Genomic DNA, 24102 nt, shown 5'->3' on the forward strand with positions numbered 1-24102 from the left:
CTCAGCATTGACCAAAGCACCTGGGAAGAAACAGCTGATGGAAAAGAAACGTGGTCAGAGTCAGTCTTTGAGAGCTATAGATTTAAAGGATCTTATTTAACAAGCAGAATGAACTACTCCCCAAAAAGCAAGAATCAGATAAATTTATCTGTAACAATTGTAAAAAAGATTAGCTGTCCCACACCGGATACTTCATTAATTTGCTCGCAAGACCAATGAAAAGCACATTTCCATCATTTACTTGGGTGCCTACTCAGTGTTTTTGCAGAATTTTGCATCAAAGCAATGACACTAGTCATATACAAGCCTGGGAACCAATCTCTGCTTCCCCCTGTGTCCTTATTGTGCATTTGAAGCTTTTTAACCTATGACCTATGAAGCTTGTTTAAATTTCACCAAAGGTATTTATGCAGAGGCTATCAAAGTTGAGGATCTTTGGACTGGAACTCTCATTTCCTTTCCGTTTGTAGAGAAAAGTCAGGTTCTTTTTATTTCTTAAGCCAAACATAAAGGCTGTAGGAAATGAGGCTTAGCTCAAACCCATGGGTAATCATTCTGATATGCTGTTGGTCAGTTGTTGCTATCAGCTCTTTTCACCATGCTGAGGAGCTTTATGGATGCAAATGAAATTCAACAAAAAAAAGGAAATGAGCAAAAGAGCTCACAGTCAGGTGACAGGATAGCCAAGTAATCGGAAATCTTCAAACTTCAATTTCCCTTTATCAGAGCCAGCTTCTGCAGCAGCGAGTGACAGGTTGAATAAATCTTGGCTTTATTTTGTGCTACTTTTCTATTTTTCAGAAGCCAGGCACTTAATAAAATGCTTTCGTCAGAAACGACATCAATCCACACAAAGAATTAATTTATTATGAGCTTATGTGCCTAATTGCCCTGGCTTGCATATATCAGACAGCTGGGAATCAACATCCATGGTCGACCCTAACCAATGAGAGGTCTCATCTGCCTAACATTCCTTTTGTTTTGTCTGCAATAATTTTCAAATGTTTCCAAAACATACTTCTTTATACAAGTCTGTTTATTGTTAGTCTGTATTGTTGTGCCAAGGTAGCAGGCAGAGAAACATGAAGAAGTTGGGTTGGTCACGGGGCTCTGAAGCCTATTCTAACATTGCATGAGATAACTGAATTTCTGTACCTCACGAATGTCCCTACTTGCTCCATGTAATTTTTTATAAGGGAAGTAGAGAAGCTGCGGTTAAGAAAGATGGTAACAGTCCTACCCATGGCCAAATTTATGCCCCATACAATCCAGCAAATAAAAAAGTGCTGTAACTAATGAACATACTATTTAGATCCAGACCTGTGCAACAGGTAAAATTAACAATCTTGCAGTTAAATTCAAGTTTAATTATCATTCAACCATACATAAATATAGCCAAATGAAACAATGCTCCCCTGAGGCCATGGTGCTAAACATATTACCATCTGCAAACAGCACACTACACATGGCACAAATATCACATATGGTTATGATTTCAGAAAAACCTACAGTCACAAAGAAAAAATTTATATAGCCCAAGTCCCTGAGTGGCATGACTATGGATTGTCCTAATTCAGCTTGTTATTCCAGTGAGCAAACACTAGAGAGCAACACTGAGTGAACACTGGAGGGCAGCACCGAGCAAACACAAGAGAGATCACAATATGATTGAATTTCTCATACAAACGTAGGTGCAATAGTGTGATCTAAAACCAGTGTACCACTCCTAAACAAGGGGAATTACAAGGGGATGAGGGAGGAGCTGGCTCATGTAGACTGTGACTACTTGCCTGGGCAGTTGAAGAAGTGGAAAGCTTTCAAAGTGATTTTTCATGGTGCTCAACTAAAGAATATTCGAAGTTCCAAGTTCAATAGTTTGAAGTAAATTTATTATCAGAATACATACTGTATATGTCACCATATACAATCCTGAGATTCGTTTTCCTGAAGGCATACTCAGTAAATCTAAGAACCATAATAGAATCAATGAAAGACTGCACCCAAAGGGATGGACAAACAAACAAAGTGCAAAAGACAACAGACTATGCAAATGCAAAAGAAAAGAAATATATAATAATAAATAAGCAATAAATATTGAGGAGATCAGATGAAGAGTCCTTGAAAGTGGGTCCGGAAGTTGAGGGACTACTTCAGTGATGAGGCAAGTGAAGTTGAATGGTTATCCCCCCCCCACCGGTTCAAGAGTCTGGTGGTTGAGGGGTAATCACTGACAGCAGTGAGAAGAGAGCATGAGTGGACTAAGAAGGTCCTTGGTGATAGATATTGCTTTCCTGTGATGGTGCTCTGTGTAGGTGTTCTCAATGGTGGGGAGGACTTTATCTGTGATGAACTGGGCTGAATCCACTACTTTTTGTAGGATTTACCATTCAAGGGCATTGGTGCTTCCACACCTGGCTGTGATGCAGCCAGTCAATCAATATTTTCCTCCACATATTGATAGAAATTTATCAAAGTTTTAGATGTCATGCCATATCTTCGCAAACTTTTAAGGAAATAGAGGCACTGTCACTTTCTTCATAACTGCACTTATTTTCTGGTCGCAGGACAGGTCCTCTGAAATAATAACACAGAGGAGTTTAAAGTTGCTGACCCTCTGCATCTCTGATTTCCCGATGAGGACTCTCTCATGGACCTCCAGCTCCCCCCTCCTGAGGTCGATAATCAGCTCCTTGGTCTTGCTGACATTGAGTGAGGGGTTGTTGTTGTGGCACCACTCAGCCAGATTTTCAGTCTCACTTCTGTATGCTAATTTGTCACCACCTTTGATTGGGCAAATGGCAGTGGCGTCGTCAGAACACTTAAATATGGCATTGAAACTGTGCTTAGCCTCAAACTGATAAGTGCTAAGCCAGCAGAGCCGGCGGCTAAGCATATAACCTTGTGAGGCACTTGTGCTGACAAAGATCAGTTAAAAGCAAGGACAGGAAAGGAGGGAAAAGCCAGCCGAGAAATAAAAGAAAGCACCAATCTATAAGCTCATGCATACAAAGTCACCAAGAGTAGTGGGAAACTGGAAAATTGGGAAAAGCTTAAAAAGCAACAGAGACTTGCTAAGCAAGTAAATAGGCAAGATACAGTTAGTGGTCGTTTTATTAGGTACAGCTCTACATCTGCTCGTTATTGCAAATACCTAATCAGCCAAGCATGTTGTCACATCTCAATTTATAAAAGCCTGCAGACATGGTCTAGAGGTTCAGTTGTTGCTCAGATCAAATATCAGAATGAGTAAGAAATATGATTTTCATCATGGAATGATTGTCAGTGCCAGGCAGTGTGGTTTGAGTATCTCAGAAACTGATCTCCTGGGATTTTCACAACCATCTAGAAGTTAGGGAATGGTCCAAAAAACAAAAGACATGCAGTGAGCAGCAGTTCTCTGGGAAAAAATGCCTCATTAATGAGAGGGGTCAGAGGAGAATGGCCAGACTGGTTCAAGCTGATAGGAAGGCGACAGTAACTCAAGTAAACATGCATTTCAACAGTGATGTGCAGAAGAACATCTCTGAATGCACAACACATTGAACCTTGAAGAAGCAGGTAGTACCTAATAAAGTGACTACTGAGTGCAGATTATGAAAGTAAACTAATACAAAATATTTAAAAAAGTTTTTATAATTATATCAAGTGGAAAAGAGTAGATAAAGTGAATGTAGGTACCTTGGGAGATGAGAAGGGTGGAATTAATATTGATTAATGTGGAAATGGCCGCTGCCCTGAATGTCTATTTTGTGTTGGTCTTCACGATAGAAGACATATCTAACATGCCAAAGGGCGACGTTAGAGATGTGATGGGATGTGAAGACTTGATACAGTCACTGTTCTTAAAGAGGTTGTGAGCAAACTGGTGGGTCTAAAGGTAGACAGGTCCCCTGGTCCTGATGGAATGCATCCCAGGGTACTGAAGGAAATGGTGGAAGTTATAGAAGATGTGTTTTTGACAGTTTACCAGAATTCTCTAGACTCTGGGAGAGAGAATGTTTTTCAAAAAAAAAGGATGTAGGCAAATGGTGGGTCAGTTGGTTTAACATCTGTATCTGGAAAAATGATTGAAGTTACATTAAGGAAGAAATAATGCGACAACAGCGTAGGAATGGCTCCATCAGCAGGCACAGTATAGATTCATGAAGGGCAGATTCTGTTTGACATACTTACTGGAGTTTTTTGAGGTAATCCAAGGAATCGGATATATAAGTATTGGGATAGACAAAGAGGTGATGTGATTAGGGATGGTCAGCATTGCTTTGTGCATAGTAGGCCATGTCTCTCCAACCTTATAAAGTTTTTGAGGAAGTTACCAGGAAAGTTGATGAAGGAAATGTAATGGGTGTTGCCTACATAGACCTCAGCAAGGCATTTGACAAAGTAACACACACAAAATGCTGGAGGAGGTCTGCAGATGCTGGAAATCTGAGTAGACAAGGCAGCATCTATGGAAAAAAGTACAGTTGACGTTTTGGGCCAGAACCCTTTGGCAGAACTATTTTCCATAGATGCTGCGTGGTCTACTCAGATTTCCAGCATCTGCAGACCTTCTCTCGTCTGTGATTTGATTACTACTCAAGCGAAGTCTTTCCTAGGGATGCCCACCCTGAAGAAGTTTAACTCCCTGCAATGGGAGTTCAGTGAGCCTTGCTGAAGGGTTCTGGCCTGAAATGCCGACTCTGTAACTCAGACTTGCAGCATCTGCAGGTTTTCTCCTGTTTGACTTTGAGTATTTTGGAGTTATGTGAACACAACAGATATTAATTCAAGCAATAACCAGTCTTTATTTCTTAAAGTAAATTGTAAATTGCAAGCAGTAAGTTAAAGTTAAAAGCTCATCTTTACAAATAAACAATACTGTCTGTATAGCACAGATTAAGAGATATGGTTTGGTGACCATGAGATGTTTGCATAAACATCAGCCAATCATTAGGACAATGGGGTTGTGTTAATTAGCCTGCATCAATCTGGGGTTTGAGTAATGGGTTTAAGTAGTTTGAACTTTCAGAAGTGTCTCCCACTGTAGATATGCAAATCTTCCAAAGTACTGAAGTAAACTATGTCATTGTTGCTATTAAAATATGTTGAATCACCTACTGTTATCTTTGACCTTAATGGTATTAGAATGTGATGTGATACTCCATGACAGTGTCTATTTGTTGTGATGAATAAAGTCTTTCACATCTACAACTTCTTCAGTTTCTCCGGTGAATTAGTTGCAATCTCAACATTTGGGGGCACCTGCGGGATACATTTGTGACCCAATTGCGTGGCCAGCAACCTCTGCAGTCTGAGGAGGGTAAGATTTTCTGATCATGATGCCTGATGTTTAGATCTGCTTAGGCCACTCACCATGGGGTCACAAAGTATCAAAGAACATGGTGGGGAGCTGAAGAGGTAGATGTGAAAGTGTAATAGTGTGTTTGTTTTGTGTAAATGACCAGGGACCAGTTACCAGACAACGCTGGGTAGTTTGTCGACTCAGGGACACGAGTTGTGAAAGGTGGTCACTGACATTCGAGATGCCAGAGTAGTTGATGTATACCCGGGCGGTGGGCTAAGTGTATTGTGGGTAGAGTGGAAAATACCAGAGGATGCATGTATACTTGGTCGGGAAATTGTTGGTTGGGAAACCTGAAGAACAAAGCCTATGACAGGCAACAGTGCAGAAATATTTAGCTTTCTACATAAAAGGGTGACAGCAACGTTATGGGCTTAGTTATGAAGAGTGAAGAACTCATCGAGTATATACTCCTTAAACTTGAAAAAAGTTTAACAGGGAACGGACAAAGTCAGGTAGGTTAAGACATGGAGCACAAAAGAACATTGGCAGTGGTGGAAAAGCCAATTAAAGAAGAAGAGAATTTGTGTCAGTTTATCTCATGTCTATTTGAGAGAGGGAAAAAAACGTCAGGATCACATCATGTACAAATAGTGGACTACAGAAGGGAAGGAATGAATACAGAGAACAGTGAAACAGTATACAAGTAGAGTTGGAGAGATTGAAAGGACAGTTAAAACATTGACAGAGAGAGAAGCACATGGGTGAAGAGCAGGTAGAGCAATTAAAACAAGACAGGGATCTGGGCAGACTGAAGGATTAACCCAGCAGGTGGGTGCTCACTGGACAGCAGCCATGGGAATAAGTGATGAGTTAACCTGGGAAGCTGGACCAGGGAGTTCACAAGTGGGGAAGGAAGTACCCAGTAGACCCAGTCCTGCCTGTCTGAATGGTACCTATAGAGACCAGGCAAAGGCAGGCTCAGAACCCCAGTGATCCCAGCCAGCCAGTCACACTCATCATCACCATCCACAGACCCTTCACCCCAGGGGAAAAGCAGAGCATTCTATCAGAACTGCCCTCTTGCCTGTGGCAATGTGGAATTTTCCCGTGGGTTAGAAGAAATGATCAAAATCCACCAGATGCACCCCAAAGGCACAGGAATATTGTTTAAAACTAAACGCCCGAGAAATATGTGGGACAGTATGACTCCAGTTTTGCGGAATCGATCACGGGCAGCTAATGGGAATGCCAGTAGCGAGGAGAGGTGTCAGTGCGTTAAGGAAAAAGTGAAGCAGGGACTAGGAGGAGATGAGAGTAACTGGGGAATGACAATGTCAGTTGGTCAGAAGGCCGATGAACCCACCATGGACTGTGCAGAGAGAAAATATTTGGCCTATGAGGAATACTCAGGGTCGGGCAATGCAGGATGATCCAGTCTTTCTAAAAATGCTCAAGGAAGGGCTGAGCTCAGCCCCCCAGGAGGTTTTGGACTTGGGGATAATGGTGGGATTCACAATAGCTCCACAGCTTGAGGAAATAAACCAAAAGAGGGGGAAAAGGGATCGTAATATGGCTGTGGTGGATATACCTGCTGCAGCTTGTTTGTGTGCTGGCAACCAGGTCACCTAGCAAAGGACCACCAGAACTGGCGAAGAAGGGTAAAGATGTGACCTCTCAGCCTTGTCCGAGGCAATGTCGCAAGAAGGAAAGAAGGTGTGACAGTCACCCACCAAGACAGGCTGAAACAATTGAAGAATCTTCTCTACCCACTTTGACCATTGACCAAATTGTAGAACTAGTAAAGACCGCATCCAAACCAGATAAGCCGCTATCGGAAGCCTCTTTGGCCAGGGCTAGTCACCCACATACGTGCACAGGGTATGCTAGTGGACACAGGAGCTTCAGTATCCACAACTGACCTGTCCTTGTCCACAACTGGACAGCTATTTATCTTACAGGTGTAGGAAAGCCTCAAGTACTCCAGATAGTGTACTTTCCAGTGGATTGCTGGGCATGCCCAGACAATGAGGCCACTATCTTGAGGATAGATGCATTTAGTAAGATAATGCTGTCATAGTTTTAAGAGACAGGACATGGACAAATCAGGGTATGCAACTCTTAAGGTTCATAGAACTGACAATATGGCCACAGCAGCCCTGATCAGCATGGTCTGGATAATATGTAGAGATCCCAGGGGTACAGTTTGAACACACACAAGATTATGAACCAGTCAGAATAGGGTCTATTCTAATAAACTTGCTTATATATATCCCAGATATAAGAGGAAGCAAGGGACTGGATTAGAAGGATGAGTTGTTCTAAAGTAGGACACATCACCTATACAGTAAGATAAACAGGTCATATAATCAGAATTCTACAGATCTGAGATATGAATTTGAGAAAGCTCAGAAGATGTTGGATTTTTGATTGATCTGGGGATGGTTGACTATTTACTTGTCCGTGGCCAATAATTTCCAACATCCTTTGTTTCGAGGCCTTAAGGTCTAAAATTCTGGAAGGCGGTTATGAATGTGCACTTTAAGATATTTTGTTGAAAGTTTAGCCTTTGAGAGAAAGTAACAAAAGTATAAATGGTTGGAGTTTGAAGCATGTAGTGTGAAGTGTGACCACATTTGAGTGAGAGGAAGCGTATGCATGAGTGAGTGACTGAGTGCATAGTCTGTTATGTCTTTGTAAGATCTGTATTGGAAGGGTGTTTGAATTAATCCAAGAGGAATATTTTGTTACTTAATGTGAAATTATTTTGTTGGATATCTTATCTTAAGAAGTCTCTAAGAAATTGTGTGAATGTGTGTGTGTGGAAGCCCCATTCTTCCATCTTTTTAAAAAACTTTGTTCTTTGGAAGATGTTTATCGTGTAGCAACTGTTTGTTCCAAATATTTTTCAATTTATTTGTGAAGCTTCAGAAGGAAGAAAAGTGCAAACATTAGTTTTTGTTTTGTCTTATCTGTGTACTGGAAAGAGAAAGAGACTTGGATTCCACACTGTCCATGTGAAATCCAGGAGGGTGGTCAAGAAGGTTCATCTGCTTGGCATTCAGGATGAGGTAATTTATTGGATTAGGCATTGACTTCATGGGAGATGCCAGAGAGTGGTAGTAGATGTTTGTGTCTCTGCTGCAGGGATCGGAGCTGGGTGGGTTGGCGTTTTGTCATCTATCTCCATTATCTGGATGCTAATGTGGTAAACGTGATCAGCAAATTCGCAGGTGACACCAAGACTGGAGGCATAGTGGACAGAGAGTTAGGCTATCAAAGCTTGCAGCAGGATCGGGACCAGTGGGGAAAGTAGGCCAAGAAATGGAAAATGTAAGTTAATGCAGACAACTGTGAGGTTGCACTTTGCAAAAACAAACCAGGGTATGACTTACAGAAAGAGCGGTAGAGCACTGAGGGCTGTGATAGAATAGAGGGATCCATAATTCCTTGAAAGTGGAATCATAGGCAGATATGATCATAAAGAGAGCTATTGGCATATTGTCTTCATAAATTAAAGTACTAAGTGCAGGAGTTGAAATGTTATATTGAAGTTGTATGAGATGTTGGTGAAGCCTGAATTGGAGCATTGTGTGCAGTCTCTACTGACAGAAAAGATATCATTAAGATTGTAAGAGCACAGAGAAAATGTACAAGGGTGTTGTCATTACTTGAGGACCTGAGTTATAGGGAAACGTTGAATAGGTTCCAACTCTATTATCTAGAATGCAGAAGAGTGAGGGAGATTTGATAGAAGTATACAAACTTATGAATGGTATAGATACTTATATGCAAACAAGAGAAAATCTGCAGATGCTGGAAATCCAAGCAACAGACACAAAATGCTGGAGGAAGTCAGCAGGCCAGGCAGCATCTATGGGAAAAAGTACAGTTGACGTTTCGGACCAAAACCCTTTGGCAGGACAAGCAGGCTTTTCCCACTCAGGTTGGGTGAAACTAGAAGTACATTCCCAAACCAAAAGTCATGGATGAACCAGGAGGTACGTCGTCTGCTGAAGGCTAGATCTGTGGCATTCAAGTCTGGTGACCCAGGCCTGTACCAGAAAACAGGTATGATTTGCGGAGGGCTATTTTAAGGGTGAGGAGACAATTTTGAATGAGGTTGGAGGCAACATTGGATTGCACGGCAATTCTGGCAGAGTCTGCAAGACAGTACTTCATACAAAAGCGAAACCCAATAGCATTAACGGCAGCGATGCTTCACTACCAGATAAACTCAACAACGCCTTCTATGCAGGCTTTGAAAGGGAGAACACAACTAGGGTTGTGAAGATCCCTGCTGCTCCTGATGACCCTGTGATCTCTGTCTCAGAGGCCAATGTTAGGCTGTCTTTAAAAGAGAGTGAGCCCTCACAGAAGGTCCCGATGGAGTACCTGGTAAGGTTCTGAAAATCTGTGCCAACCAACTAACGAGAGCATTCAAGGGCATCTGCAACCTCTCACTGTTATGGGAAGTTCCCACTTGCTTCAAAAAGGCAACAATTATACCAGTGCCTAAGAAGAATAATGTGGGCTGCCTTAATGACTATTGCCCGGTAGCACTCACATCAACAGTGATGAAATGCTTTGAGAGGCTGGTCATGACTAGACTGAAGTGCTGCCACAGCAAGGACCTGGACCCATTGCAATTTGCCTATCGTCACAATAGGTCAGCAGCAGACGCAATGTCAATGGCTCTTCACATGGCTTTAGACCACCTGGACAACACAAACACCTATGTCAGGATGCTGTTTATCAACTATAGCTCAGCATTTAATACCATCATTCCCACAAACCTGATTGATATGAGTGAAATATACCAACTAGTGGAGTGGTGCTGCAGCAACAACCTGGCACTCAATGTCGGTAAGACAAAAGACATCAGGAAGGATAAGATGAAAGAACACATACCAATCCTCATAGAGGGATCAGAAGTGGAGAGAGTGAGCAGCTTTTTTTTAAGGTTTTAAGTTTTAAATTCCTGGGTGTCAAGATCTCTGAGGATCTAACTTGGTCCCTACATATTGACGTAGTTATAAAGAAGGCAAGACAGCAACTATACATTATTAGGAGTTTGAAGAGATTTGGTATGCCAACAAATACACTCAAATACTTCTATAGTTGTACTGTGAAGAACATTCTCACAGGCTGCATCACTGTCTGGTATGCAGGAGCTACTGCACAGGACCAAAAGAAGCTGCAGATGGTTGTAAATCTAGTCAGCTCCATCTTGGGTACTAGCCTACAAAGTACCCAGGACATCTTCGGGGAGTGGCATCTCAGAAAGGCAGCGTCCATTATTAAGGCCTGCAGCACCCAGGACATGCTCTTTTCTCACTGTTACCATCAGACAGGAGATACAGAAGCCTGAAGGCACACACTCAGCGATTCAGGAACAGCTTCTTCCCCCTGCCATCCGATTCCTAAATGGATGTTGAATCTTTGGACGTTACCTCACTTTTTTAAAACATAGAGTATTTCTGTTTTTGCAGGTTTTTAAAAATCAATTCAATATATGCAACTGATTTACTTGTTTATTTATTATTATTATTATTTTATTTTCTCTCTGCTAGATTACGTATTGCATTGAACTGCTGTTGTTAACAAATTTCACGTCACATGCCGGTGATAATAAACCCGATTCTGAAGTAGAGATCAAGGATTAAGGGGAGAAGGTGAACTGTTTGAGGGGAAACTTCACTCAGAGGGTGGTGAGAGTGTGAGAGCCTGTTTCTGTGCTGTAGTGTTCCACAACTCTACATGGTAGATGAAATACAGTGTTGGGAAGTATCAGGTCATGCACTTAGGTAGAAGAAATGAAAGGGTTGACTATTTTCTAAACAGGGAGAAAATACAAAGAACTGAGACACAAAAGGACTTTGGAGTCTTTCTGCAGGATTCCAACAGTTTCATTTGCAGGTTGAGTCTGTGATGAGGAAGTCAAATGCAATGTTAGCACTCATTTCAAGAGGCCTTGAATATAAAAGCAAGAATGTAGCGTTGAAACTTTATAAAACACTGGTGAGACCTCAGTTGGAGCAGGTTTGAGCTGGATATGCTGAAACAGGAAAGGGTTCAAAGAAGATTCACAAAAATGATTTCAGGATTGAAGGCTTGTCATAAGAAGAGGGTCTGATGGCTCTGCACCTGTATTCATAATTCTGAAGAATGAGGACTGACCTTATTGAAACCTAATGAATTGAATGGCCTTGATACAGCGGAATGGAGATGAGGAGGAATTTCTTTAGCCAGAGAGTAGTTAATCTGTGGAGTTCTTTGTTACAGGCAACTGTGGAGGCCAAGTCTTTATGTACATTTAAGGCAAAAGTTGATAGATTCTTGGTCACGGCATGAAGGGATACAGGGAGAAGGCAGGAGATTAGGGCCAAGAGGAAAATTGGATCAGCATGACGAAATGGTGGAGCAGACTTGATGGACCAAATGGCCTAATTCTGCTCCTATATCTTATAGTGAGCACAGTGAAGAGAGGGGAACAGGTGGATGTTGTACACTTGGATTTCCAGACGGTGTTTTTATCCATAAGGATGCATGGAGTATTAGCATGGAAAAGAGATTGGTAAACAATTAGAAAGCAGAGAGTTGGGATAATGGGTATTTCATGGCTGGTAGACAGTTGTGAGCAGAGTACCACAGGAGTCAGTGCTGGGCCCACAACTGTTCACAATATACAGTACATTAATGATTTGGAATAGGAGATTGATTATTGTATAGAGCAAACACGAGGAAATCTGCAGATGCTGCAAATTCATACAACACACACAAAATGCTGGTGGAACACAGCAGGTCAGGCAGCATCTATAAGGAGAAGCATTGTCGACGTCTCGGCCTGAAATATCGACAGTGCTTCCCCTTATTGATTGCTGTATACCTGTGTTTGCTGATGAATTGTGTAGAAAAGAAAGTTGTGCAGAAGATGCGGAGAGTCTGCAGAAAGATATAGATTCAGTGAGTGGGCAAGGATCAAGCAGATGCTGCCCAACTTTAGGAAATCTGAAGTCATCCACTTCGGAAGGGAAAATAGAAGGTTAACCATATAAATTATAATTTAAAATAGTAGTTCCTACAACTTTTTGGGTTGTCCACAACTCCAGTGCCCCACTTTCCCTTTTTGGCCATTACATTAAAAGCTACAAATAATTTGATTTACATTGCACAGTGAAAGAAAATGGGAAATGCAAATTCAAAGCAGTGACAAATAATTGAAAAAAATATTCAAATCCTTTTAATGCTACAAATAAAAATGTCCTTATTTAAAGATAGTAAAAACAATTTTCATCATTTAGAGCATACCGTTAGGAGTCCAACTGTTCACTAATTCATTGCTTTTTCACCTTTCAATGAGATAGATGGGCTTGTTGCAGTGAAATCAGTTCTCCACACTAGGCTGAGTGTTACTCAGGAGCCTCTAATTTACAGTCTGTTTCATTGCTTTGGAAGAAGTTAGGCGACTGCACTAAAAGCATGCTCCACCAAATATGATGATGGAAAGGCAATACAGAACACCTTGACCATTTTCCATAGAGCAGGATAGCATTCTTCTGCAACCAAGTCTTGATGATTTTTTTGAACCCTGGCTTCAGCTCAGTCATTTTGTAGCACGATCAGTTCATTCTCTATCCTTCCTGTTAATTCCTCATTACAACCATTCAGGAACAGATTTATTATCCAATGTGAAATTTGGATTGAGAATCTATCCTGAAATCTCTCTGACACATCTTTATACTGCCCACCCAGGTGGGCACAGTAGACTTGGAAGACTCACAGTACGCCTAGGGTTTGGGAAATTTGATAAGAGTCACATAATCTTGCAATTGAAGATTGATTTCATCAAACTTTACAAATACTTCTGACAAATAAGCAATGCTATGCCTAGTATTCTTGAGTTCATTATTGAAAGAAGCATGCAAGTCCTCAAATAATTTTATCACACTTTCAAAAGGCACATACAAGTGTCTTTGGCAGCTTCCCTTTGAGAGCCATCTGACTTCTGTGTGCAACAGCAAGCATAGAAAATGTTAATCATTCCCAATATAGAGCTTTTGAAATAGTTGAGAATGGAGAGCACGGAGCTTCATTTTAGTTTAAAAACAGCATTTAATTATTTGAGCAGCTGACTGCTTATGTTTCTGTAACAAAATGTTATCTGTGAATTACACAGTGAATGGTAAAAATGTTAGCTCCAGCATTTTTCAAGAGAGTAATAATCCCATAGTAACATCCTGTAATTGATGGTATCCCATCTGTTACATATGCAAGAATGTTGGTGAGCAGAATGTCCTTCTCTTTGAAAAGTTGCTCAAAAATATTGACTCCGCTGTCATATCCGTTTCTGTTTCTAGTCATCTAAAAAGTAACATCTCTCGAGTGCACATAACCAAGAAGCAACGACTCGTTGCCTGGAGAAGTTACTGATCCAACTGCACAGCAAATTCTGCTGTCCTAAGTATGTTGCATAAATGGTCTTCCACATTCTTAAGACATCTCATTTATTCATCTTTGAATAGAGTTGTCATTGAGTGGTATCACTTTAATTATTTAGTCTGGAGACTTGTAGAAAAGTGTACTCAGGAATTCTCTTCTGCTGGCAGAATCAGTTCTTTTCCAATTGTGTAGGACTTTCCAGAATTGGCAAAAACATTGAAATGTTAGATGAAACATGCAAAACTATTACAGTCTCTCGCTCCAGGGCCCATAACTGTGTAACCCTCTCCAATAAGTCCTTTAAATCTATGTTCACTCTCTTACTGCGTCTCTCCTTCCTGTCCCTGCACCAATCTGCCAGTCCATAACCTCACCAACTTACTTAGTTAACACCAAATCTTGCTCTGCTGCCATGCACAACTTTGGCCAATAGATTTGTTGCTCACTACATGACACTGCTTATGTCATCACATTGTTGCCATGCCTTGATTTAGCTCAATCTCTCCAAAGAAAAAATTCCCATCGTGCCCCACTGTTGATTGGAAATATCGTGTGCATGTTAATCAGCTTAGTCATTCATTTCTTAAATTAAGCCTGAAAATCCCCAGCTACCCGTTGCTATTGTGCAAACCCCACACTACCCCCTTTATCATTATCATCGTCTTTGAAATTCCCACTATTCCTGGGGGTGGGCAAGATGCCCGCTTTGGAAACCACTGATTTAAATGGAGAAAGATTGCAGCATGCTGTAGTGCAGAACTTGGAAGTGCTTGTGTACAATTCACAAAAGGTTGGCTTGTAGGTGCAACAGGTTATCCAGAAGGCAAATGGAATGCTGGCCTTCATTCCTTGAGGGATTGAATTTAAGAGCAAGGAGGCAATGCTACAACTGTATAGGGTACTGGTGAGACGGTACTTGGGGTATTGAATGCAGTTATGATCTTTCGAGGAAAAACATCCTGGTTTTGGAGGTGGTGCAGCAGAGGTTCATGAGGTTGATTCTGAAGATGAGAGGGTTAAACTATGAGGAGAGATTTTGTCACCTGGGATGATACTTGGTATATTTCAGAAGAATGAGAGGATCATAGGGTAACATACAAAATTATGAATGAGATGGAAAAGACAGAGGTAGGATAGCTGTTTCCACTGATTAGTGAGAATAAAACTAGGGAACATTAGTCAAGATTTGGGAGATGAGGTATGCGACAGAGATGAGGATAAACTGCTTTCCCCAGAGAGTAGTGAATCTGTGAAATTCTCTGTGCAGGGAAGCAGTAGAGTCTACCATGTTAAATATATTTAAGGTGGTGTTAGGTAATTTTTTGGCATAGCAGGGGAATTAAGGGTTATGGGGAAAAAACAGGTAGGTGGAGCTGAGTCCATAACCAGATCAGCAATAATTTTATTGTATGTTGTGCCAGCTGACCAACTCCTAATCCCGTTCGTTCAGATGAGATCTTATGCAGTCAGTGCTTTTAGGTAATATACTTAATTTGTTTCTGACTATGTGCTCAAGGTGCTAGAGGTAGAAGGCAGAGGATTCTAACCCTTGAACAAGAAATGAAATAATAGTAAATGAAAATATGGGACAATTTCAACCAGACAGGAAGTACCTACAGGAAGATAAATATACTTATTTTTTCAGGTCAAAGATCCTTTTATTAGAATTGGCAAAGTAAAATGCAAGTTAGTTTAAATTGCAGAGAAGTATAGAGATAACAAAGAAGACATTTGTGAAGAGTGTGACCAGAGTTTAATATAGGCAGTTACAAAGTGATAACATGAGTATAAAATTTTGTCAAATACAGGACTACGAAATATCACCAGTAGATCAGGCTGTGCTAATAGAAAGAGAACAACTGAGCGAATGTCACAGATGAATGACCTCTAACAGAAATGGCTATGGAGTGGATGCCCTGTGGACTGAACTGTAACCCTTCACAAAGTAATTACCCAATCTGGGTTCTGTCCTGTGCACAGGACGGAGGTGGGGACACACACACACAGACACAGACAGACAGAACAGCAAATGCAGTAAACTAAACCAAGGCGGAGTGCAAGGTGAAGCAGCAATTTCACTGCTGGACTATTAGGATCCTTATATGGCAGGAAAGGAAAATGTCAAAAATAAGTGTTTCAATATCTTTTCTTGAATCAGTCTGTTTCTCAGACTCCATCATAGTTGTTACAGCACTTCCCTAATGCAACTACAGGAGATGCAAAAACTAATTTGTTATTTTCTTTCCCAGTGACAGATTTCTCCTTCTACAGTTAAATGTTTCCAGCATATTCTATCTTGAAGCAGGATGAAAAATTGTAGGTGAATTTATTAGACTAGCAAATTATAATAAGAATACTTAGCAAAAGAGTTTTGTTTTCCTTTACTTGCTTTGTCTAAAGATAGTAACATTTGCTGTGGTATAACCGTATGCACTGGGTGCTCTTTGGTACTGTACTTGATTAACTTTTATTCAAATGAACTCAAATTTTATTTTAGATCTTTAAGTTACAGCATGATTAAATATAAAGAACAATGTCTAAGTTGCAACCAAAAAAACAGATAGGCTCCAGTGAGGCTCTTGTGTGTAGGAAATCCATATTCATCAAATAAATCCCCACTTTCCCAGAAGTACAATCAGATCAATAATGAATGCAAATAATAACTGGTAAAAAAAACATGAGGCTACGGATAACTTAGGAAGTGTGATGTGGCATTTACATGTGTGTGCAAAGGCTATGCCTCAATTCTGGACGAGGCAGTAACCTTCACATCATTTTTAAACAGGTTTATATTAATATCTACACAGTAAAAAATAAACTTTTTGAGACAATGCTTCAGACTGAATCTATTTGGCTTGTGTGGATTTTGTTTGTAATCATTCATTACCAATGTCAATTCAGACTGAAAATATTAAGGGATACAACATTTGTACACAGTATTCCACTTGTAGGAAACTATACTCCTAGTACAGTAATAAAAATACAACAGTGCAATAGTTTCAACTGGATATATTACATATTGTCTTTTACCATCATTCATGAATGGTAGTGATTGAAAAGGCCAGCAATTTCATATTTACAAATGTCAAGTTGTTAAATACACATTTTGTAATTTGTATAAAAAAGGAACAAATTTTAAGTTTTATTTTCATCTATTCCAGTTTTTAAGAAATCTTGTTCCTCTCACATCACCCTCCTCCAAGAACATAGTGGGGCAAAACCTCCTGAAAGCAAATTACTCTTTTTATTGAAGTTTTTTTCCAGTGTAAATCCCAGTTTTCAAAAAAAACTTATTCACAAGTAAAAAGAAATGTGAAAAGTAAAAGATAACCCACGATAGTTATCCACCATAACCAGTATGAAAACAAAAGATAACTACAATATAATAATCAAATGGTGCAGCTACTGCTTGTGATTTTCAAATTTGAGAAAAAGAGCAATTTCACAGCATTTGTGCAGTTTGGTTTTAACCTGGAATTCTACAGTACTGGTTCCAAGTGTGCAGAGCTAAACCAAAAGGTATTTCAGATATGCAATCTCACCCCAAGGATACATATAACATCATGCTTGGGTCAGGGCAAATCCACTTCTGTTCAATGTTTTTGCTGCTCCTCAGGACCCAAATTCCCATATTCCAAATTTATTCAGGCACAGATAATACCTTCTGAATCACACATGAATGACAGACTCTCTGCAACTTATTAGTTTGAGGAAGACTGCTATTTGGGGGCTAATACGAAGGCCCACACTTTCATCCCTCCTACTGAAAGGACAGTGACAAGAGGTCCTCCTTATCTTATTGAGGTAAAACTGCTGTATTGGGGGAACTAGGACTTTGCTTGAAAAAAAGAACAAAGGCATCAAGAGTGTCAGAGGAGGAAGTTGCTTCCAAACCCGCAGCAGATCAGAGTGCATAGCTGAGCAGTGATCTTAATAAACAGTGCACAGAGTTATATCCACTATAAGATATATTCAAATGAGCATGACAAATGTTTATAGTTGACTAATTCTACCTTGGGTTCATTCCTTATGGTAACTGCTGGAAATTGACAGTTATAATTATTGGAACCACCTTGCTGATCTCTTTAGAAGGTGGAGCACTGCTTGGAAAATTCAGTTGAAAAAGCTCACAACCAGGAGCAAGAAGCTTTGAGAATACAAATTTTACACATTTTGAACAAAAGTTCATAGTACGGAATTTAAACTCATGAAACACACAACTACAAAAGGCAAGATGCTACACAATGCAACAACAAATACATTTCAGTCTCTGACTTGTGCAATTTCCCATGAGGAGGATGCCTGTTCAACAGGTATGGTGGGCAAGTTGGAGACTGAGTCTTCAGAAGTTTTAGCAAAGGCCAATTTTGAAATGTCAGCTTTCGTGTCTAATCCATGTTTGTGATGGCTTATACAACTGTTATCATAATTAAATCAGTGACCAGGTAATCCTGCAGCTCTCTTACACTGAAATGAATTGATGTAGAAAACCTACAAAAAAAGGAAGGCCTGAAACTTCTACAGTAAAACCCACTGCTTCCAGTTGATAACTTATGCAAGTCAATATGGTCACTGGCGGAGTGTGTCAGAATTGGTATGGCTGCGTACAAAAATTACACAATGAATGTGTGGGCTCAGAACTGGGAAACAGAAGGCAATACATTTATTGGTCATTTGTTAATGAAAATTTAGCAGGGAATTTTGAAGATTATGTTAACTTAATATTCAGTTGTTCATAAAACATTAGTTGTAAAATGAGGAAAAGCCTTGGAAGTATGAATGCACACACTAAATGAGAGCTGCTTAAATAAGAGACATTTGCCTACATTCATTCTAAGGTGGGTAAATACCCAAGGCATTGCTCCCTATGGCCAAAAAGTAATAAGTTAAAATCTTGATTAAGAAGCAGAAGCAGCGCTCCTAACTGTATTGTTAAATACACAAATTCTTTATCTTGATGCTGTTTTTTTCACTTGTAGAAAATGTATCTGACAAAATATATAGCACATTCCTAAAATTAAAACTCAGTTAATCTGCAAAAGATTAAACCTATCCTACTGCAACTAATTAGACAAACTTTAAAAGAAATAAGAGTGATGTGTCACAAAATCTTAGTGAGTGCCCACAATCAGCATGGTAGACCTGCTTAAGATCAGACAGGCCTTTCATTTTTCCCCATTTTTATCGAACCACTTCTGAATGGAGGTGATACATCCAAAGTCACTTGGAATAAAAAGAGCAGGAGGGCCTCCTGGTGGTCAATATTAGCAAGTGCCTGGATAGAGGCTGCCTGCACATCAAGTCTGCTTCTTCAGCCAAACTACGGATGACTTGAGAATACACAAAATAAGGATTGCACACTTGTTTATATAACAAAACCAAAACACAGGCAGAATGAATAATTCTTCCCTCAAAATAGTCCATCCTTCTCATTCCATTCCGTTTTGACCAGTCTATTTCTGCAGAAAGCAGAGGCATAACCATTCTCTACTTGCACCATTTAACACACCAGCATTATTGACAGTGGTACACATTTCGATTACAGAATTTATAAAGAACTGTTCAGAGAGTGAAATGAAAACATAAAACAAGCTTTGAGTGCAAGTTTTTTGCTTTCATTAAGGAAAGTGCAGCAATGATTCCAGTCATCTGGAGTCATGGGAAAGAACACCCATGGAGTCTCTTAACTGTCAGGATGCTCTTGTCTTCTGTCATTACCAAAAATACCAGCAGCAGATGAAATACAAAAGCTCCCTGTTCCCATGTCACTGATGAAATTTGTTGGCACCATTTGGTAAATATGCTTCAAGCTAAGCTATTGGGTTGTAGGTCTAGGAGTAAATGGTGATCACTTCACTGCCACCACCTCGCACCATCAGCACTCGGTTCAAGCCCTCAGTCAGCACCTCCAGGAACTCCATATCTGTCAAGCTCCAAGTCAAGGACTGAATCTATTTTCCATTGGAGAGCCAGTCCCCACTTTAAAAGGTAATGCATCAGAAGGAATGTGATTAAAGTGAAGATCAAAATATTCAATGTCAAAACTCAGGACAGTGTTTAGAGACAAGAAATTGATAAAATCTATTAGGCCTCAGCAGTGTCTTATAGACACTTTTAAGTTAAGAAATCAGGTGTGCAGTTCTCCCAGCTTTGATAAAACTTTCCAACATAAACCTGATAGCTTTGGGAAGCACTGCAAAATCCATTTTGCTGGTACTATCCTTTGCTTATCTTTTATTTGTTCTGATGAGTTTGGCTAGCACTGTTAGACAAGCTATCCCCACTGATCAGAGAGTTTAATTATACAAGTCTATGATACGATCCAGAAACATAAAGTGTTTCTATTCTCTTACAACAAAGGAAGCGTCTATTCAGTGCTTTGAATCCATGGTGTTTGTTAAATGCAACTGCAGCCGTCCTACTTATTTCCCTGTAATCTATTCTTTGACACATACCCATTAACTCTTACAATAGGGGCAATTTAAAAGGGCTTATTTATGACAGCTGATTAAGCTTTTAGGATGTGGGAGGAATGTGGAGCACCCAGGGGAAACCAATGCTATTACAGGGAGAATGTACAATCACTGGAACTAAGAGACAGTTGTACTGCCCGCAGTGTCACTTCATACCAAGTGGTACAATCTTAAACAGTTGAAGCCACTGAGGAAATCACAGGTCAGACTCCAACCAAAGTAGACTTTAAACTTTATAAATGAAGTTGTTTGCTATAAATGTGCTTTAAATCCTCTGAAGGAGAGTCTAGATATGGACACTAACTACAGAGAAATGTTAGAGCATGACTGAAGATTGCAGCTGGCTAGGTTCACAAAAATCACACAATACTTCCTTTAGAAAAGACGCAGGAAGAATTTTTAAAAGAAATACACACAGACAGGCGTCTGCACTTCACTTCCCTAAAGGCTCGAGTCAGCTCCTTCAAACAGACAGAGTTTCTTGGTTCTGAGCTATTGAATCATAAATGCTCACAAGATTGAGGAAATGATGAAGCTATTTCTCTCTTTTATAACGTTTTGAAATTCAGTGGTTTAAAAAATTAACTGAGATACATTATGATTTTAGAAACAGTTTGTAAGGTGGGTGAAAATATTATCTTGCCTTTCAAGAGGGAATTTGAGGGGAATTGGATAAGGAAAGTAGTGTGGTGGCCTTTAGGAATAGATTAGTGGAAAACTATATGAACTGCTTAACCAGACAACACTATACATTAAATAGGTGAAACCGCTTACCATAACTAATGTTCTTCAGTGGTTTCAGAGCCAACATGCTTATATACTGGTTATCTTCAACTACTGTTTGAAGATAGTGTGACAAAAATAATAAATTTTTCAACAGTATTTTACAACAGTTAAAAATGACCACACTTTTATTATGAAGGGAATAGTGGTTGAGAGGAAGCTGCCTACAATGTACAAGGCCTGGAAGGTTCAATTACAACTGTTAAGTGGGATTATGCCTTAGTGATATTCATAGAACGTTTAGAGAAAATGCAGAATATTGATGTACAGACTGAGTGAAGTGGAAGAGACTGGGGTCCAGTGTCAGTGGAGGGGGTGCCTGGATGTCTGGCTCAAGGCTATGGGAAAAATGAAAGTGTCAGAGAGGCAGTAGAATAAACAATTTCCATTTTTATCTCACAGTCACTGTAAGTGAGGGACTTAGTAAGATGTTTAAAATAGAAAAGGGCTGAGGGTATGTTTTATTATAGTGGTAAAAATGGGGCTTTTAAAAAGGAGAATAAAATGTTCTGGACAGTAAATGTGTAGAATAGAGCCCTTTGTGAATACAGGTCATTCAGAACAAAACACATCAATACTTGCCCATGCCTCATTTTTTCACCATCAAACAGCACAATTTGTAGTTGCAGAGATAAAAGGATACAGTTTTCATCCCCTTGTCTGTTTCTAGGAGGACCAGGCATGTTCAGTAACACAAGTCTGGCATCCTGGGATTTGTTTACAACAACTTCATTGAGTCTCACTGCAGTATGCATCCGCCGAACATTGGACTGATTCCTGAAAGAAAGGAGGATGATCAATTATTGATGGATGCTGTTTGAGTCAAATAATCAAATACAAGCTATCATTTACATAACAGGCAAGTCAGGCAGAAGAAAAATAAACTTGGTTATTAATACTGTTGACATTTACAGAACTTGGAATAAAATAAATTTAACATAATACTGAATTATTTCAAAAAAATTTGGAATAGCAACAACCTGTTCCAAAATAGACAACTCTTTTCACTTACTTCCTTTATTCACATTCAATTGAAAAATAGTCTGACTATAATACTTTGTTAAAATTGTGAGGTAATAGTTCCATTACATGTTGGTAACTGGGGACTATCCAATGTCTCTCAATAGTTCCTATTTTGTTACGAATTTAGATTGATGGCTCCTCGAATAGGCTCAGTTGCGTCAGATACTCCCAGTCCAGTCTGAGGAACATGCTCACTGGAATATTTGCTTCTGCATATTGAAAGCTGAAACAAAACTACTTGCAATGGAGACTGGATATTTTTCTTACTTCAAACTTTGCTAGAAGGTTGGATGATGATATGCTGGTGGCGTACACTGATAAACTGCTTTATTTCACAGTAAGACCGGAACACATTTCTGGCCATAACGACTGCAGAACCATCATGCTGTGAAACTGACAGCAAATGTGAAATTTCCACAGTGTGGCTAATGTAAAAATCCAGATGTTACTTTGAGCAGCTCAAAACTGCTCCACAGGGTGCATAGTTCTATAACTACTGGTTGCAGGAGTGTCACTGACTTCTATTGATAGTGTTGAACGTGTTAATTACTGCTGAGCAAACTTTCAATCCTTAAAAGATTTCTTGGAATGTTTTCTGCACAGTGACAGGCTGAGAAATTACTTACAATTGATCTTTGAGGAATGTTTGCAATACTGTTTTTTTGAAAATTATGCATTTTCAGTCCATTTTGCAAGAAATCATTAAAAACAGTAATATAACATCCCTTCACAGTCTGAAGGATGTTCTTTAATCTGTTGATGGATCTTACATGGACTAATGCCACAGTAGCATATTATCTTTCAAAAGGGTACACTGTGGTACAGATCATAAGATTTTGCAGACTGTTGCTACGATGTACATGGGTTACTTTGGAAGCTGGTGTGTGATTGAAATATGTTATGTAGATAAATTCCAAGACTGCAATAAAATGGAAGAGTTCTAAACTTACTTTGTAATATAATTTGAATAATTACGTTAAGTGTTTCTAAAGGAAGGATTCATCCCATTTCATTCTTAAGCATATTTTTTCCTCTTGCAGAAAGAGAAAAGTCGCTGTTTTGCCCACCTAATCTATAGTGATGCCTAGTTAACCAGTTATAATCATGCAAAATATTAAAAATAATCTATGTACTCCTAACTTTTTGGACATCAAAACCAATTCTTCTAACTTAACGTAAAAGATTAAGTATGGATTCAACACTTCAAATAACAGCCATTTCCCTCATATAATGTTGTCAATGTGAAGAATGCTCTGGCTATTCCACTCTCGTGGTGCAAGGAAATCAGACGACGGAAAGGAAAATGTTTATACAGGAAACAGGTGAGGAGTGAATTCCAAAGCATGGGATCCAGTCAGCTGACTGCTCTGCTACATTCAAGAGATTCAGATGAAGTGTAAGCTAGCTAAAATCCAGGGGAAAATGCTGTTTAAAAGACATTTTGGCAGGGACATGAATAGGGAAGGTTTAGTGGGACATGAACAACCACAAACAAATGGAAGCAGGTCAGGAAGGCACCTTGGTCAGTGTGGTTGAGTGTGCTGTATAACACTGACTCTGTAGCTGAAAGAGATAATGAACTCATGTGGAGCAAAGCAAAAGAGGGAATTGAAATAGATAGAATTTCAATTCTGATACATTGAAAGACCATTATGAGGATAAGTCATAATGCACGTAAATGCAATTATGAAGAAACTCTCTACTTCCTTAGAAGTTTGCAAAGACTCGGCATGACTTCTAAAACTTGGAGGGTATATTGACTGGTTGCATCACTGCCTGGTGTGAAGACACCAATGCCCTTGAATGGAAAATCCTACAAAAAGTAGTGGATACAGCACAGTCCATCATCATCCTCCCTACCACTGAGCACATCTACATAGATCATTGTCACAGGAAACCTGCATCCATCATCAGGGACTCCCACCACCCAGGTCATGCTCTTTTCTCATTTTTGCCATCAGGAAGGAGGTACAAGAGCGTCAGGACTCACACCACCAGATTCAGGAACAGGTATTGCTCAACTGTTAGGCCCTTGAATCAGTGAGGATAACTTGACTGAACTTCACTTGCCCTCTTACTAAACTATTCCCACAAAGT

The 24102-nt window shown here is 39.8% G+C and overlaps 1 protein-coding gene across 4 annotated transcripts in view; it reads right to left on the reverse strand.

Annotated features, from left to right (window-relative positions):
• Positions 1-16718: 16718 nt before the first annotated feature.
• Positions 16719-24102, reverse strand: part of LOC132378433 (solute carrier family 12 member 7-like) — a 264974-nt gene continuing 257590 nt past the window's right edge. For all 4 annotated transcript variants that reach the window (XM_059945350.1, XM_059945348.1, XM_059945349.1 and 1 more), the window contains 2 exons: positions 21626-21759; positions 16719-19649 (listed from right to left, as the gene is read on the reverse strand). In XM_059945350.1, the coding sequence (XP_059801333.1) occupies positions 19558-19649; positions 21626-21759 (226 nt within the window). In that variant the 3' untranslated portion in view covers positions 16719-19557. The remainder of the gene's footprint in view (positions 19650-21625; positions 21760-24102) is intronic.

The sequence above is a fragment of the Hypanus sabinus genome, chromosome 20 (assembly GCF_030144855.1).
Source record: "Hypanus sabinus isolate sHypSab1 chromosome 20, sHypSab1.hap1, whole genome shotgun sequence".
Lineage (NCBI taxonomy): Eukaryota > Metazoa > Chordata > Chondrichthyes > Myliobatiformes > Dasyatidae > Hypanus > Hypanus sabinus.